Genomic DNA, 14111 nt, shown 5'->3' on the forward strand with positions numbered 1-14111 from the left:
ATTTATTTGATGTTGTTAAATATAAAATGTACACAAATTGTTCCATGGAATTCCCATTCTTTAAAAAAGCAAAACTGATGTCCAGTATTGTACCTACGCCCTGTTTTTGGGAACAATATGAATATTATTAATAACATATGGTGCTAAAGTTCTTTTTGTATGTTTTGGTTTTTAGAAGAAAAGAGAAATATTATGCTGAAATGTAATGTTAAGCCTTACTGTAGATTCATATATCAGACTGTTCATCCCAGAAGAGAAAAATAAATATAGTATTTGAAAGTGCAATATATCAGTACTGTATTCACATGCACACCTCACATTTTGACAGAGAGAAATGGCTGGAACTTAATCACCTGCAAAGTATGAGTATATATAATTTTAACTAACAAAGGAAATGTTTTGCTGAATGTGTCCTAATACTTTACATCATAATTTAAAAAATACCATCTTAAATACTGTTAACAATAAGCAGCCCTTTGAGCAACAGTGCTTTATAGATAAATACCACTTACCTTTCCTTTCTTGTGTTGATACTCGGCCAATCAAAGTGTGACTGGATGTGTTTCCACTTTCTGACACATTCCATATTCCCTGCTTCAGTCTTTACGCCACTTGTCTGACATCTGTCTCACTTGTTGCTGTCACTTCTGTCGTCATCTTGTCCTGAAAACTGTGTCAAGATATTGTTTTTATGCCCAATTAAAAGGGCCACATACAGCCATCACAAGCAACACATATTTTACCATCATGTGTTTAAATATTTTGCAGAGCTATACACTTAGCAAGAAAGCATATTCAATGAACTTTCAGTTATTTGGTTCTCTGCCAGGAGAAATGTATATAATTCTAACATCAATGGATAAATACAATTTGTAAATTATTTTTTTTGTTGTGCTAGTTCGCAAGTCCTACTTAAACATGACAGCCTTGGTTGAACATTTTAAAATGTTTGGGGGAAACCTCATCTGTCAAAACCCAATTGATAGATAGTAAGAAAACAACAAGACAATTGTCAGCATGTCAGACAATACTAATTCGAACTTGTGTGAAGTTAGTCACTCTATTTAAATGACTATTTACTATTTAAAAGTAAACAATAAAAGACAACCTGAGCTGACAGTAGGATGCTGCAGTGGTCTTTTGGGCGGTGTACTCACTGAACACCGCAGCTGTTTTGGTTTGTGCAAAGCAAAGCATGCTGGACCACAGTTCTACGCCCAAAATGGCGGCACGATTGAAAAGTTTTGCCTGTCTTTTCCGAGTTTGTCTTATGTACAGATTATTTTTTTGATTGTTTTAGCTGCACGGAAACGTAACGTTTTCACATTTGTATCGCATTAGTGTTTTACCAATGACTGAGGAGTAAGATAAACACCAGCATGGCGTTAAGTTTTCAGCCCAAATTCAGGCATCACTTTACTAATGCTAGGCTAGGCTAAGCTAGGCTAGCAAGCCAACTACTGTCAGATGAGTGTTAGTAAAAATGCTTATGTAGTTATGTCCTCTCTCTCTTGGACCTCCACTCTGGGATGGATATGAAGAAGAAGACCGCCTCATAGAAATGGAGGATGATGTGAAAAAAGTGAAAAAGGTAGGCCATAAAGCTACTTCATGGAAGTTGACTGGCTAAGGCTAGCTTAGCAGTTAGCTGCCTATATGCAGTCAAACGTAGTGTTAAGCTTCACTTAGCTGACCAGCGGCAATGGGTGAAACTTACAGTATTACACCGACATGTTCACTATCTTTTCCGTCATACTGAAATGTCATGGGTTATAGTCAGGTAAATAACAAACAAAGTGTATTAAGATTTATTATTAACGTATGGATGTATTTTATTCAGCTGCATTAACTTCAACAGTTACTGTTCGCGCTACATTGAAGACATTAAGATGTCGTTGGTTGTTTTTGTGGGAAATAGACTGTAGATTTAACAGCATTGTTGTCTTGGTTAGTCAAATGTGTTGTTGTTGTTGTTGTTGTTAGGATTTGTTGTAATCGTGTCGTTCTGAGACCCAGGAGCCCATTATCAGCTGTTTAAGAAGGCACTGTCAGTCATGTTTATACACTGAGACATGCCTGTATATTTTTGTATTATGTCAAAGGGACATATTTTCTCTGTTAGTCACAGGATGAGACTAAAGGGCAGTACCCACCAAATACAGGCAGGATAGATGATTACAGAATAAGACGCTTCAGTAGTGACGTATCTGAAGTTATCATCTGTCATTTGCTAATCTTTTCAGGACATAACACTTATTTTTTTTAATTAGGATGTTGGAAATTTTGTCCATCTATCTTTCTATCAGGTTTTGCCAGGTTGATCTTTTTTGAATCCATTTCTTAGGTCCACTGTGAACAACACTGGGTCTTTATATGGATTTTGACCTTTTTTCCTATGAATGTTCCATTATAACTTTCACATGTTCAGTGTCATGTTGGTTGTAACTTAAGACGCATAGCACTAAGGCATGGCATAGGTATGTTACTATGATCTTGTGTTGAAAAAAAAGGATTCTTACAAAGTATCAAGTTGATATCACCTTGGTGCAAGCTGGACTCTCATGTACAGGTGTCATCTGTACTTACAGTTCTTGTTTGTGCCACTTGGTGGTGACAGTGAATAGCATTATTGTAGCACATTGGGAGAGATATAAAGTCTTGACATAATGATAGAGCTGCAGCCTAGCTCTGGACATTCAAGATAACATTTCACTGTAGGGTGACAGTGGTAAATCTGATCGTAGTTTTTAAGTGAAACGTAATACATACATATGTATTACGTCATTGTGTTATTGTGAAAGACAGTACACAGCACCAAGACGATATACAGTATCTCACTTACCTTTTATTTGTAAACACTTTCACTTCAAATTCTACCTATCAAGGACACTCACTGGGGTCACATATGGTAGCTTCTGTCTGACATTTCAAAAGGAGAAGCTATTAAATGTTAATGCACTAGATTCAAGAGCTACATACTGTTAAATTATGTACTGGGCAAACAGCTTGTGTTCTTCTATGAAGTCTTGATGCCTATGATCAAGTGTCAGCACATCAGGGAGCAACCAAACTATAGTGGAGAAGTCAAACAAAAATATTTAATAAAGTAAATCCACAAGATCAGATTGTCATAAGCACATTAGAATATATAATCTTGTTTTTCTGTGTGATATGAGTGCATCAGTGATGGAAGGAAGCAATCTGAAGGTGTAGAATAGATACTTTTGTTTTGAAACAAGAGCTTTATGCACTGTTTTTTTTTTTTTTTAAGTTTCATCATTTAAAGTGTCTATGAAGCGTGTCATCACAGGAAGTTGTGGTAGGTCCCTTTCCTGTTCGTGTGCCTAAGTAGAGAGACAGTCACTTCCCTTCCTTTGCGGGGGTCACACCCATCTCATATACATTCACACAGGCAACGTTTGATCCTGTGTGTCAGTTGGCAGCTGTGACTGCATGAGGAGAGGCAACAGGTGACTGTTCAACACAGTGTGAAGCATCCGTGGCCACGCTGTGTACTTGCTTTTGAATAGGAGACTCTAGAAGCGTGTGAGTTCATGGAGCATGAGGTAGGCTAAGACTTTTTAAAATGTTTTCAATATAGGGATATATTCTAAAATCTGCTGCGTATCCAAAATGTGAATTAAGTGTATCATGTTATTTGCCAAGTGCATTGCTCTTAGCGCTTGTTGATGATCCAATTTTTGATGTGTACATTTGATTCACTTGTTTAATATTGGCTTAAACCACTAATCCTAGCATTATTGCAAAATGCTGAGTTTTTGTACATGCTGTTTTCGACATTTGTGCAAAACAGTGGGTAATGCAAAAGGGCTGTAAATTTGTACTCTGCAGGAGTTGAACCAGCTCATTCAGGGGAAGCAGGGTCAGCAGAAATTGTATAATGTGTCCAGGCCCACCATCAACAGAAGTGTGATACAGCTTCCTCTTGGCTTTTAGTGAACATCAACAACTTGTAGCTGCAAGTGCTTCACATCATCACCAGCCCATTTTAATAACTGACCCAGCTGTAATGATCTTAGACAGTCTGGCATATTTTTCTATGTCCCATTGAAATAAATATTCTATTTTGGAAGAATTTGGCGACAAAAGTGCACACTGATGCCGATGTATCACCTCAGACAATCTCATTTCTCCTTTATTCTTCTCTTTATTCTTTATTCACTAGCCTGGTATCGTGTCCCCGTTCAAGCGAGTCTTCCTGAAAGGAGAGAAGGGGAGGGACAAGAAGGCTCAGGAGAAGGCTACAGAGCGCAGGGCCCTGCACACCTTTTCACTCTCTCAGCCCGACCACCGCATCGACCCTGACATCCTGCTTAACGACTACATTGAGAAGGAAGTCAAAGTGAGTGATATACTGTCCCTGCCCATTAAAATATTTTATTTTTATATTTTTGGGATTTTAGTTCAGATCACAGCGGTGCAACATACATATATATATATTATATATGTGTTTGTATTATGTATATGTGTTTCAGTACTTGGGGCAGCTGACATCAGTTCCAGGATACTTGAACCCATCTAGTCGCACAGAGGTGCTACAGCTCATTGACAATGCAAGGGTAAGTACATGTGTGGGAAGGTTCAACCCAATTCAACCCCTAATACAAACTAATCAGTCTGTATATACCTCAGTATTGGGGTCGGGTTTTATACTGGTACTGGTCATTTATTTATTTTACTTAATAGCTGTGTCGCCATGACATCACATTACTCGGGTTATGCTTTTCTGGTGTTTTATTTGTTCCATCTTAATGCAACATGTTAGCATGTTCTGTGGGTGACTTCTTTGTCTGTGTTTGATGTTTAATCGTGGCTGACAAACAGCATTACCACCCCCTGTATTAGATTCATTACAGTCTTGAATGACAGCCTTTTATACACAGTGTTTGGTGTACCGGTAGTATAACTATGCAGCCCAAACCGTGACCTTTGTAATGTTTGTTTAATGGTGATGTGGGAATATAGTTGTCACACATGCCCGTTATAATAATTATCTTAACAGAGATTGTGTGTTTCTGTGATTTTCAGAAGTCCCATCAGTTGGCGGGCCAGCTGACATCCGAACAAGACGCAGTGGTGAGTTTGTCGGCGTACAACATAAAACTAGTATGGCGCGATGGAGAAGACATCATCCTGAGAGTACCCATCCATGATATTGCTGCTGTGTCCTACATCAGGGACGACTCATTGCACCTTGTGGTGATCAAAACAGGTGAAAACACACACACACAGTTGTTCATTATACAATGTCTTGTTGCAACATACTAGTTTGTGTCCGTATCTCACTGGTTCTTTGTTTGCCTTATATAATTCAGTGGAAAATAATAAGAACCAGAACATCATAATAAGAACCTGATTTTCATTTGTTGAGTTTTACTGTCTGAGAGCGTAACCAGCAGCAGTGTTAATTATTAGTCACAGATTTCTATTCTGATATTACAGAAATAGTCCAAGTCATGCCTACTACTACCTTAGCCAATAGGCACTACATATAGTTTAAATAATTAGATTAACTCTTTAAATGTTTGTGTTTTTCCAGCCCAGGAGTCAGGAGGCTCTCCTTGTCCCAGCTCATGTCCTGACCTCAACAAATCTCAGACCCTGAGCTCCTTATCAGAGAGTGGAGCTGTGCTTGTGGAAGTCTGCTGTCTGCTCGTACTGGCTGTTGATAACAAGGTAGATTTTGAGCATGACTTCATGCCAACAACCTTTTAAAGTCAAATGTTAAAAATGTGGATTTATAACGGACTGTAAACTGCTTGTAGTGCTGCTTGCCAAGTGTCAGAATGTAACCTTAATCAGTTATGAAACATACCCTGCTGTTTTTGGCACAGCGAAATTGCTGTTAGCTTCCAAAAGCCGGCAACTGCTAATGTGTGGAAAGTGCATGTTAATAAAACCTAGTGACTGGGAAAACACTTGAGATAATCCTGGTGGTTGCTGACTTTGTAGAAAGTTCTAAGGTGGCGAGACTATGGCATAAAAAGGAAAAAGAATATTAGTTTAAGTTTTCTAACCCTTGTCTTTCAGGCGGCTGCAGAGGAACTGTGCCTTTTGCTCAGCCAGGTCTTTCAGATCGTCTACACAGAATCAACCATTGACTTCTTGGACAGAGCCATATTTGATGGAGCAACCACACCCACAAGACACCTTTCTCTGTACAGCGGTAAGGAATGGAACAGATCAGTGCTGTTTGTTAAGACATTTGTTAAATTTCAGAATTTCACATGTAAACATTTTGCAGATGACTCTTCAAGCAAAGTTGATGTTAAAGAGGCCTTTGAAGAAGAAGGCGGCACATTGTAAGTACACCGTCCGAGAGTCTTTCTAAGTACAGTGGGCAAGAAAGATTTTTGCACTTACTCTGAAAGTGGTCTGCTTTGGATTGTCACTTACAAGGGACAAATTATTCAGTCCTTTCCAGGCTTCTGTGGAGGCAGAAGGAAACTCCCCAACAACGTCCACCCCAGCTTCTCCTCAGACAAAGACTGCGAGTGAAGGAGAACTCAGTACCACTGCTGCAGAGCTGCTGCAGGACTACATGACTACAGTATGATGATCCACCTTTTCTTTCTTTGTCCATCTGTGTGTGTGTGTGTGGTTTGCCTTTTCAAATATTGGGGTTAATGAGAGAAATACCGTGATTTGAGGAAACTTTCTTACCTCAAACTGTTCTTTTAGGTTCTGTAGGTGTCTGAGGCGTTTGTCATCTGCTTACATTTTTTTGATCTCTTTCATTTTCCATCTCATAGCTGCGGACAAAACTGTCATCACAGGAGATCCAGCAGTTTGCTACTCTGCTCCATCAGTACCGCAATGGTTCATCCATCCATGAGTTCTGCATTAACCTTCGACAACTTTACGGTGACAGCAGGAAGTTCCTCCTCCTTGGTATGACCACTCTGAAAGCTTGAATAGAGAACTTTTTGGGCTCAAATTGTTGTGATATTGAAAGTGATTGCACAGTGTAACAGCGATACTAATACAACTCCAACAGTGTTGATATTGGTCACTTGCTTTCACTATATTATTTACATTTCCATCGTCAAACATGGATCAGTACTGTGTCTGTGCATTTGGGTACCAAGCACGTTCTTTACTGGCTCCTTCAGGGTGGAGCTAGGCACACTGCAGGCTTTTGATTGGTCGATAGAGAATTATCACTTCCATGCAGCGTAGGGGAAACACTGCTGTGTTTTTGCATCCAGCTTTCTCTCAAATACAGCGTGTCTTGTGATTTAAAAAGCTACATGGCAGCAAGAATTACCACCAAATGCTTAACGTCCTCCAGTGTTACTGTTTGGTTTGCTGTGTTGCTTTGTTCTTAACCAAAGTTTTCACAGTATTTTTGTTCACCCACTTTAGGTCTCCGACCCTTCATACCAGAGAAAGATAGTCAGCACTTTGAGAATTTCCTTGAGACGATCGGTGTCAAAGACGGCCGAGGAATCATCACAGACAGCTTTGGCCGATATCGGCGTACGGCAAGCTCCGCCTCCGATTCCACCACCAACGGCAACGGTGCAGTGGGAGGAAGTGGCGACAGCGCGGCCTCAGACGAAGGTCAGGAGGCTTCGGAGGGAGACGAGTGGGACCGCATGATCACCGATATCAGTAACGACATCGAGGCTCTCGGCTGCAGCATGGACCAGGAGGGAGTGACACCCTGACGCGGTCGACTGAGAACTGTACGGATACGGACTGACAGCCTCTCCTTAAATGAACAGTAGGCATGAGCTGAACGGATCAGATGAAGGTGGTCCTTGGCACTGACCTAAGATTTGATTATTTGTATATTCCTCTAATTGTCAAGAGGACGTTCCGTAGTCTATAAGCACTCAAGGAAAACCTCAGCTTATTACCATGAAAACATGAAGTCAACAAACGCACTTATGCAGACTCTGTCGATGACGTTTGGGTAGTTTGTTGGGGGTTTTTTGCATTTCAGGAGGATTTGAAGCCTCTTGTGTGTTTTTTTTTTTTTAAAGTTTCTTTGATATTTGTACTCCTTTTATTGGCAGTATCTGCCACTGCTGACAGCAATGTAGCGAGAGGACTGTGTGATTGTTTAAGAAGGTTAAGAGTGAAGCTGTAGTGGTTTTATTATAAGTCATTAAGCAGTTTCGCCCACCAGAAGAACTTCGGTTTAATGGAGTTATTTCACGTGTGTGCGTTTGCTGTGAGAGTGTAAACATTTTTGCTATACAAGTTTGTTTTCAGTAGGATTATTGTACCGTTTTTGTCTCACACTATAATTTGTTTACTCATTTATATATAATTTTGCCTTATTAAAACTGACCAAGGAAATGCTGTAAAAACAAAAAAACAATTCTCATTCAGTTGTGCACGATTGAGTGGGGACTGTATTTTGACAAAGCCAGAAAGCTGATGGCTGATGTAACTTTATGATTCTAGATATTTGTTCTTCTCATGCAGGTCATATTGTTGTGTCTCGTGACATCACATCTGTCATTGTGCCTTTTTTCCGCTGCAGTACCGTTGCCAACCGTCTTGTCACATGCAAGTCCTGATGAGCTGTACCTTCATTTGTTGAGCAAATCATAGTTATTAAATAACAGCTACTTCACACTGTTCATCTATCGATGTTGTGAAATGACAAGCATCAAAAACATGGTCGTTTTCTTGTACGCCTGCCTGCTGAGATAGACGCAATTAAATTTGACTCTCGTGCAACAAAACTAGCACGAGGTGAAGATTTTTAAAAAAAAAAGACGGAAGCGTGATCCTCTGTGACCGATCATTTGCTTGGATGCACCTAAGCTGCTGTGAAACTTCAGCCTGAGTTTCATCAAAGCATTCATGCTGCATGTAGCTTAATGCCCTCAAAGTTGGGGATTAGTTTTTCGGGAGTCTGCGGTAGAAGTAACAGACGGGACATTCCTTTCTGTGAAGCCACTCACACCAGGCTGTGAGGCCACTTCCTCCACAGGTCTGCCATTTTCAGGCCCACTATGTTTAAAAGCACAAAACTAACTTAAAAAGTTGATTTGTTTTTCAGTTTGTTGTGGAATTGAAGCAGATGCCCTACACCTGGGCTCATATAGCCTGTTAGGCTTGAGACACTCACTCACCTCATACAAAAGGATGACACGGCCAAGAAACCTATTCTTTCACTGAGCAGACACTTATTGCCTCCTCACTTTTACTTACACCCCTTTGTGACGTCATCACTTAAAGACTTTTAGTATGGGAGAGTACATGAGTGTTTTTGACGAGCTCTTCTGTGTAATTTGACTCCTAATTGGCCTCTAATTTAAGTCATTTAAAGTTTACACCGCTGCTTTCAAAGGACATAACGATTAAAAAGATGTGTCGGTTTAATTAAAGTTACCATGCTGTTCATAAGGAGGTTGCCAATTATCATATCTGCCTCTGCACTGTCTACTATCGTATCGCACAGAAGAAACCTTGAATTCTTTTTGCCCGATTTGAGTTTAGTCCGATTTTCAGTGGGAATAGAATGTAGTGTAATTCTGCAAAGTCCTCATTTGACTTTCTGCTCGCAGAGATTTGATTGGCCATGCTCTGAAAACCAAAGAATCATGAGCCAGCTCGGTCCTGCTCTGAGCTTTTTTCAGGGTTTTTGTACTCTGTGTACCGTTTTGGTTCTGTGGCCCGGATATGCAGAACATCTGCAAGCATGAAGCAGCTACAGAGACGGATTTCCTCAAGTGTTCAAACAAATGTGTTCAAAAAGTAACGCCGTGGCTGCATAGCTGTCCATTGCTCTGAAAGTAAATTAGATTTGTATAAAAACCAGCCCATTGTAGCTTAGCTCCCTTTTCCTGCACTGTTTTCATACAAAACAGTGTAGTTTCCAAGCTATTTCAAGGCCCTGGATATGCTAAATATGTGTTACAAGTGTTTCTCTAACCTCATAAATCTATCTTAATACTTCAGGGGTGTAATTGTGTGGTCAGGTTTAAAGGCTCATTCGTCTGCGTTGCACCTTTTTTCCTTCCACACAAACTGCGGTTCCAATTCAGCACTTATTTCAACACCATTAAAACATTTTTTACGTTGTTCTTGTGTAAGGTTTTCCAGGAATTTATGGAAAACAGCAGTAAGGGTCGAGCTAAATTTGACATTTTCGAAAGTGTAGTTCAACAGGTGTCATCACATTTATCTAAATCAACATGACAAGGGTCCACTTGAAGGGGTGGAGTGGCTCAGTGGTTAAGACCCTACCTTGTGTACCAAAGACATCATGGTCGCAAGTTCGATTCCACCCCTGGCTAATTGTACTTGATTCCATTGTAAGTCGCTTTGGATAAAAGCGTCTGCTAAATGACATGTAATGTAATGTAACATGAATGCTCTGTGACGTCATGTATTTCTTCCCAGCGCGCGCACACACACACTTTATCACGATGACACTACCTTTGTTTTCTCTCCCTCCCCCGAGTTTGTGCTTCTCTCTCTCTCTTTCTTTCTCTCTCCTTGTTCTTATTTTTACAGGTATCCCTGATTCCAGAGCTCCAGAACACGACAGGTCAAGTAATACAACAATAACCATTACTATATATATTATATTGCTACTCATTACTGCTAACGTTAATAATATCCTCATCCATGCTTCATCCATGGCTTGTCCTTTTCTCAGGGTCACATGAGGAGCTGCAACCAATCCCAGATGGCGACACTGATGATAATAATTGTGTGTGATTTGTGAAATGCTCCTGGTCTCTATCTTCTTCTCTTTCCACTCTTTGTAAATATGATGTCTTTTGTGTTATCTGCTAAACCTCGGTGTGGCTCTTCCTGAGGTTTCTCTCATTTTTATTTCCCCGTAAAAAGGTTTTTTTTGTGGAGTTTTCCCCTCACTCGATGTGTGGGTCTGAGGACAGAGGGTGTCACTTGCTGTACAGACTGCAAAGCCCTTGTGTTTGTGATGTTGGGCTATATAAATAAAAGTGAATTGAACTGTGCTTAAGATGACACTTTCCTAAGACGGTGTGTCACCCTGAGCTTCACCTTGCTGATGTGTCTCCTGTCAGTCATTCACGCTCAAGCGTATAGCGTTCAGTCACGGTGAGAAGCTCTTCTCGGAGGTGTCACATCTGTGACTATTCCTGGAACAGAACATCTACATGTGTGAATGTCAGAAAATTGTAAAGATAGTTGTTTATTTCTTTCAGTTACCTACAGGACGGTGCATCCAAATCACCCGAAAACAAACTTATTCAATCCCCACATGGCCTAGTTTAGGCATCAGGATTGCAGCCACTGGTACTTTATGGGCTTCATGCTTCAACAGCGGAGATGGTGCTCGATTTCATGCCCGTCAAGTCATATTTTCATGTAAATGAGATGGTGTAGGCATGAAATTAATAAAATGCCAAACTCCGGGGACAGCTGTTGGGCAGAACACAAGTATACAAAAGCACAAAGCACTTATTGTTTTCCCTTTTGTATCTGGAACAAACTTTTTTTTAATTAAATTACAACAACAAAAAACTGGCTAGCACTTGTTTCATTATAACAGCAAAAAAAAGAGAAAAAGATTCAATCTTGACATCATTAGAACATGTATGTGAAGGCCATTTGGAAGCCTTTCAGTCAGAAGGAGCTGTGGCTTTTAGCGGCAATAAGCCATCATAAAGCTGGAGCTCATGCATGAAAATCTCAGGCTCAACAGAGTCTTTCACTACATGCCACCTCAGGCCATCTCATTTGAGAGTGGGGTACACTGACTCCCACATGCTCAAGCCCGGGCTGGTCCCAACTGTTTATCCAAGATATTGTTGAGCGTGCACAGACGGAGCAAAAAGAGACACAGGCTCATTGAAAGAAAGGATGTGGGAGACCAGAGCTATGTCGTATCCCACAGCTTAGAGGAACACATTTGGCCAAGAGCTAGAATATTATATAATATAAACCCCATTGTAACGTTTATTCTAAAGCCACGGGCCACAGCCAGTACATCTGGTTTACAGTGGCTACAAATCAGCTTTGTAATGCAACAAAGTACAAATACTTTGTGACTGTCCCAAGTACAAAAGTCACGTATCTGTGCTTTACTTTGTTGTTTATATTTCTCGCAACTTTTACATTTACTCCACTACATTTCCTCTAACTGTCTTTGTTACTCGTCACTACCAAATAAAATCAGAAGAAGAAGAATCGATGATGCCCTGTATATATAGAGAGAGAGCTTTTTCTAGTCTTGATGAGCTGCTTTACACTATAGTTTTGGGATTGAACTGACAACCTTCCAGTTGAAAGACAACTCACTCTACCACTGGGCAACCATGGCTCAACTCATAACTCCTCACTGTTTTCTAATACTTTTACTTCTAAAAACTTAAGTACATTATATATCAGAAAATTACTTTTGATACTTCAGTACAGTAAATGTCACATACCTTTACTTAAAAAAAAAGAAGAAAAAGTGACTTCAACTTCTGCCAAAGTCATTTTCTGGTAGCATACCTGCTTCAAATGTATGGGATTCCTTTGGATCTTTCTGTTTTTCTTCCTGAATTTGTCATGAAAAAGTAATCTGCACACTCATGCTTTATCTAATAGTACACAAACAATTAAACCAGTAACAGTACATGGCTACCAGATGCACTTGGGTGAGGTTATTGCTGCCAATGGAGGTTCAAACTGTTACTATAAGTCCAAGGGTTCACTTACTTTTGTGAGTTCAAATGTAATTAAACCCCTAAACCCTTTTGTTAAGGTAAAAAAAACATTGTACATGTGTATCTAGTGATGTTATTTGCTGAATTAAAGCATTGATAAAGCTATTATAAGATATTTGGTGTATCTACCGCCTCTCTGGTCAAACACCAGATACTGCGTTGCGTTCATATTTTGCTGTTGTCCTTCTTAGTCCATGCTTGTCTCACTAGTACAAGCTTCTGTTTGAGTCTTGGAAACGAAACTTAGGGTTTATCAGGGTTCACATATTCTTTCTAGAGAATCAGTTCTTGTGTTAGTTTAGGTTTAAAATCACGTTAAGTTCATGTCACTTTTGGTGTGGGTTTGAGTTTCACTTCCCCTTTTATTTTGGTAAACGTTCATGTCTTCCTGTCGCGTGGTTTCTTCATCTGTCTTGACACATCTCCCCTAATTCCCTCATGCACTTCACCTGGTGATCCTTAAGTAATCACTCACACCTGCCCTTGATTCCCTCTTCCCTATATAGTGTCCCCAGTCCCTCTGTCATGTGCCAGTGTGTCGTTTATGCTCGCAGAGAACACGTCAGAGTCTGCGTCGCCTTTCACCAAGTTAGCTCTAGTGTCAAGTTTTGTCTTGTTAATTCAACTTCTCGTGTCTGTCTGTTCAAGAGGATAAGAAAGACCCTTGACTCTTTCATCGTGCATTTGGGTCCAAGCAGTGTACTCACCCTTCCTAACATGTTGCTGTACATACCTGTATGTTCTGATTTATTTAATCTGTACATGAATCTGGGCTCTTTTCATAATCTTCTCACTGGGAAGTACATGTTTTCCCCCATTCATTTAAACCAGGGGTGTCAAACAAATTTTTGTTCAGGGGCCACATACAGCACAATTTGATCTCAAGGGGGCCGGACCAGTAAAAATAGTAAAATAATAGCATAATAACCTATGAACAAAAAGAACTCCTTTGTTTTTTCTCCTTTGTTTTATATTTACTGAAGGATAATTTTACAAAACATGAAATTTCTTGAGAAATATAAGTGCAATTTCAACAATATCATGCCTAAATTTACTATTTACACAGCACAATGGATCTATACAGGCACAAACATTTAGTCACGGGTATCTGGAGCATTTGACATTACGTTTAGATTAGTGTGAAATTTTAACAAATTCATCCTGTGGGCCGATTGGACCCTCTGGCGGGCCAGTTCTGGCCCCCGGGCCATATGCTTGACACCCCTGATTTAAACTGTTCACCCTGGATCACCCCCACAGCCTACAATTCAAAAAGAACAAATCTTTTATTTGATGTATTGTTGGAGGCACATTTAGAATATATTCCTCTGCATTTCAGCAGTGATATAACTCCATGAAACATTAAACAGATACACCATCAAATAAACTTTGTTTCCAGATCCATTTGGTGAGATTTTGTTT

At 39.9% G+C, this 14111-nt stretch overlaps 1 protein-coding gene and 1 long non-coding RNA gene across 4 annotated transcripts; both read left to right on the forward strand.

The window, feature by feature from the left end:
* The first annotated feature begins 1189 nt into the window (after nt 1-1189).
* On the forward strand, nt 1190-8608 carry ccm2 (CCM2 scaffold protein). 3 transcript variants are annotated; one of them, XM_044049499.1, is made up of 10 exons: nt 1190-1591; nt 4187-4363; nt 4497-4580; nt 5050-5233; nt 5561-5697; nt 6052-6187; nt 6266-6323; nt 6436-6571; nt 6774-6912; nt 7387-8608. In XM_044049499.1, the coding sequence occupies exons 1-10, from the start codon at nt 1562-1564 to the stop codon at nt 7689-7691; spliced, it is 1386 nt and encodes a 461-aa protein (XP_043905434.1). In that variant the 5' UTR covers nt 1190-1561; the 3' UTR covers nt 7692-8608. The 3 variants fall into 3 exon arrangements, with proteins under 3 accessions (XP_043905434.1, XP_043905432.1, XP_043905433.1); XM_044049497.1 differs by having other exon boundaries at nt 6052-6323; XM_044049498.1 differs by lacking the exon at nt 1190-1591 and adding an exon at nt 1611-3566 and having other exon boundaries at nt 6052-6323.
* A 1838-nt stretch (nt 8609-10446) lies between these two features.
* Nucleotides 10447-11020, forward strand: LOC122784293. Its single transcript, XR_006362162.1, has 2 exons — nt 10447-10539; nt 10646-11020. It is a non-coding gene; the product is annotated as an uncharacterized LOC122784293 (long non-coding RNA).
* The last annotated feature ends 3091 nt before the right edge of the window (nt 11021-14111 follow it).

Source organism: Solea senegalensis, linkage group LG17 (assembly GCF_019176455.1).
Source record: "Solea senegalensis isolate Sse05_10M linkage group LG17, IFAPA_SoseM_1, whole genome shotgun sequence".
NCBI lineage: Eukaryota > Metazoa > Chordata > Actinopteri > Pleuronectiformes > Soleidae > Solea > Solea senegalensis.

What these genes read in the sequence shown, in the direction of transcription:
- ccm2 (XM_044049497.1), top strand. Translation starts at nt 1,562, where the DNA reads ATGGAGGATGATGTGAAAAAAGTGAAAAAG. An exon ending in CCTTGTGGTGATCAAAACAG is followed by an intron (nt 5,234 to 5,560) that starts GTGAAAACACAC and finishes GTGTTTTTCCAG; the next exon opens with CCCAGGAGTCAGGAGGCTCT. An exon ending in TACTGGCTGTTGATAACAAG is followed by an intron (nt 5,698 to 6,051) that starts GTAGATTTTGAG and finishes CTTGTCTTTCAG; the next exon opens with GCGGCTGCAGAGGAACTGTG.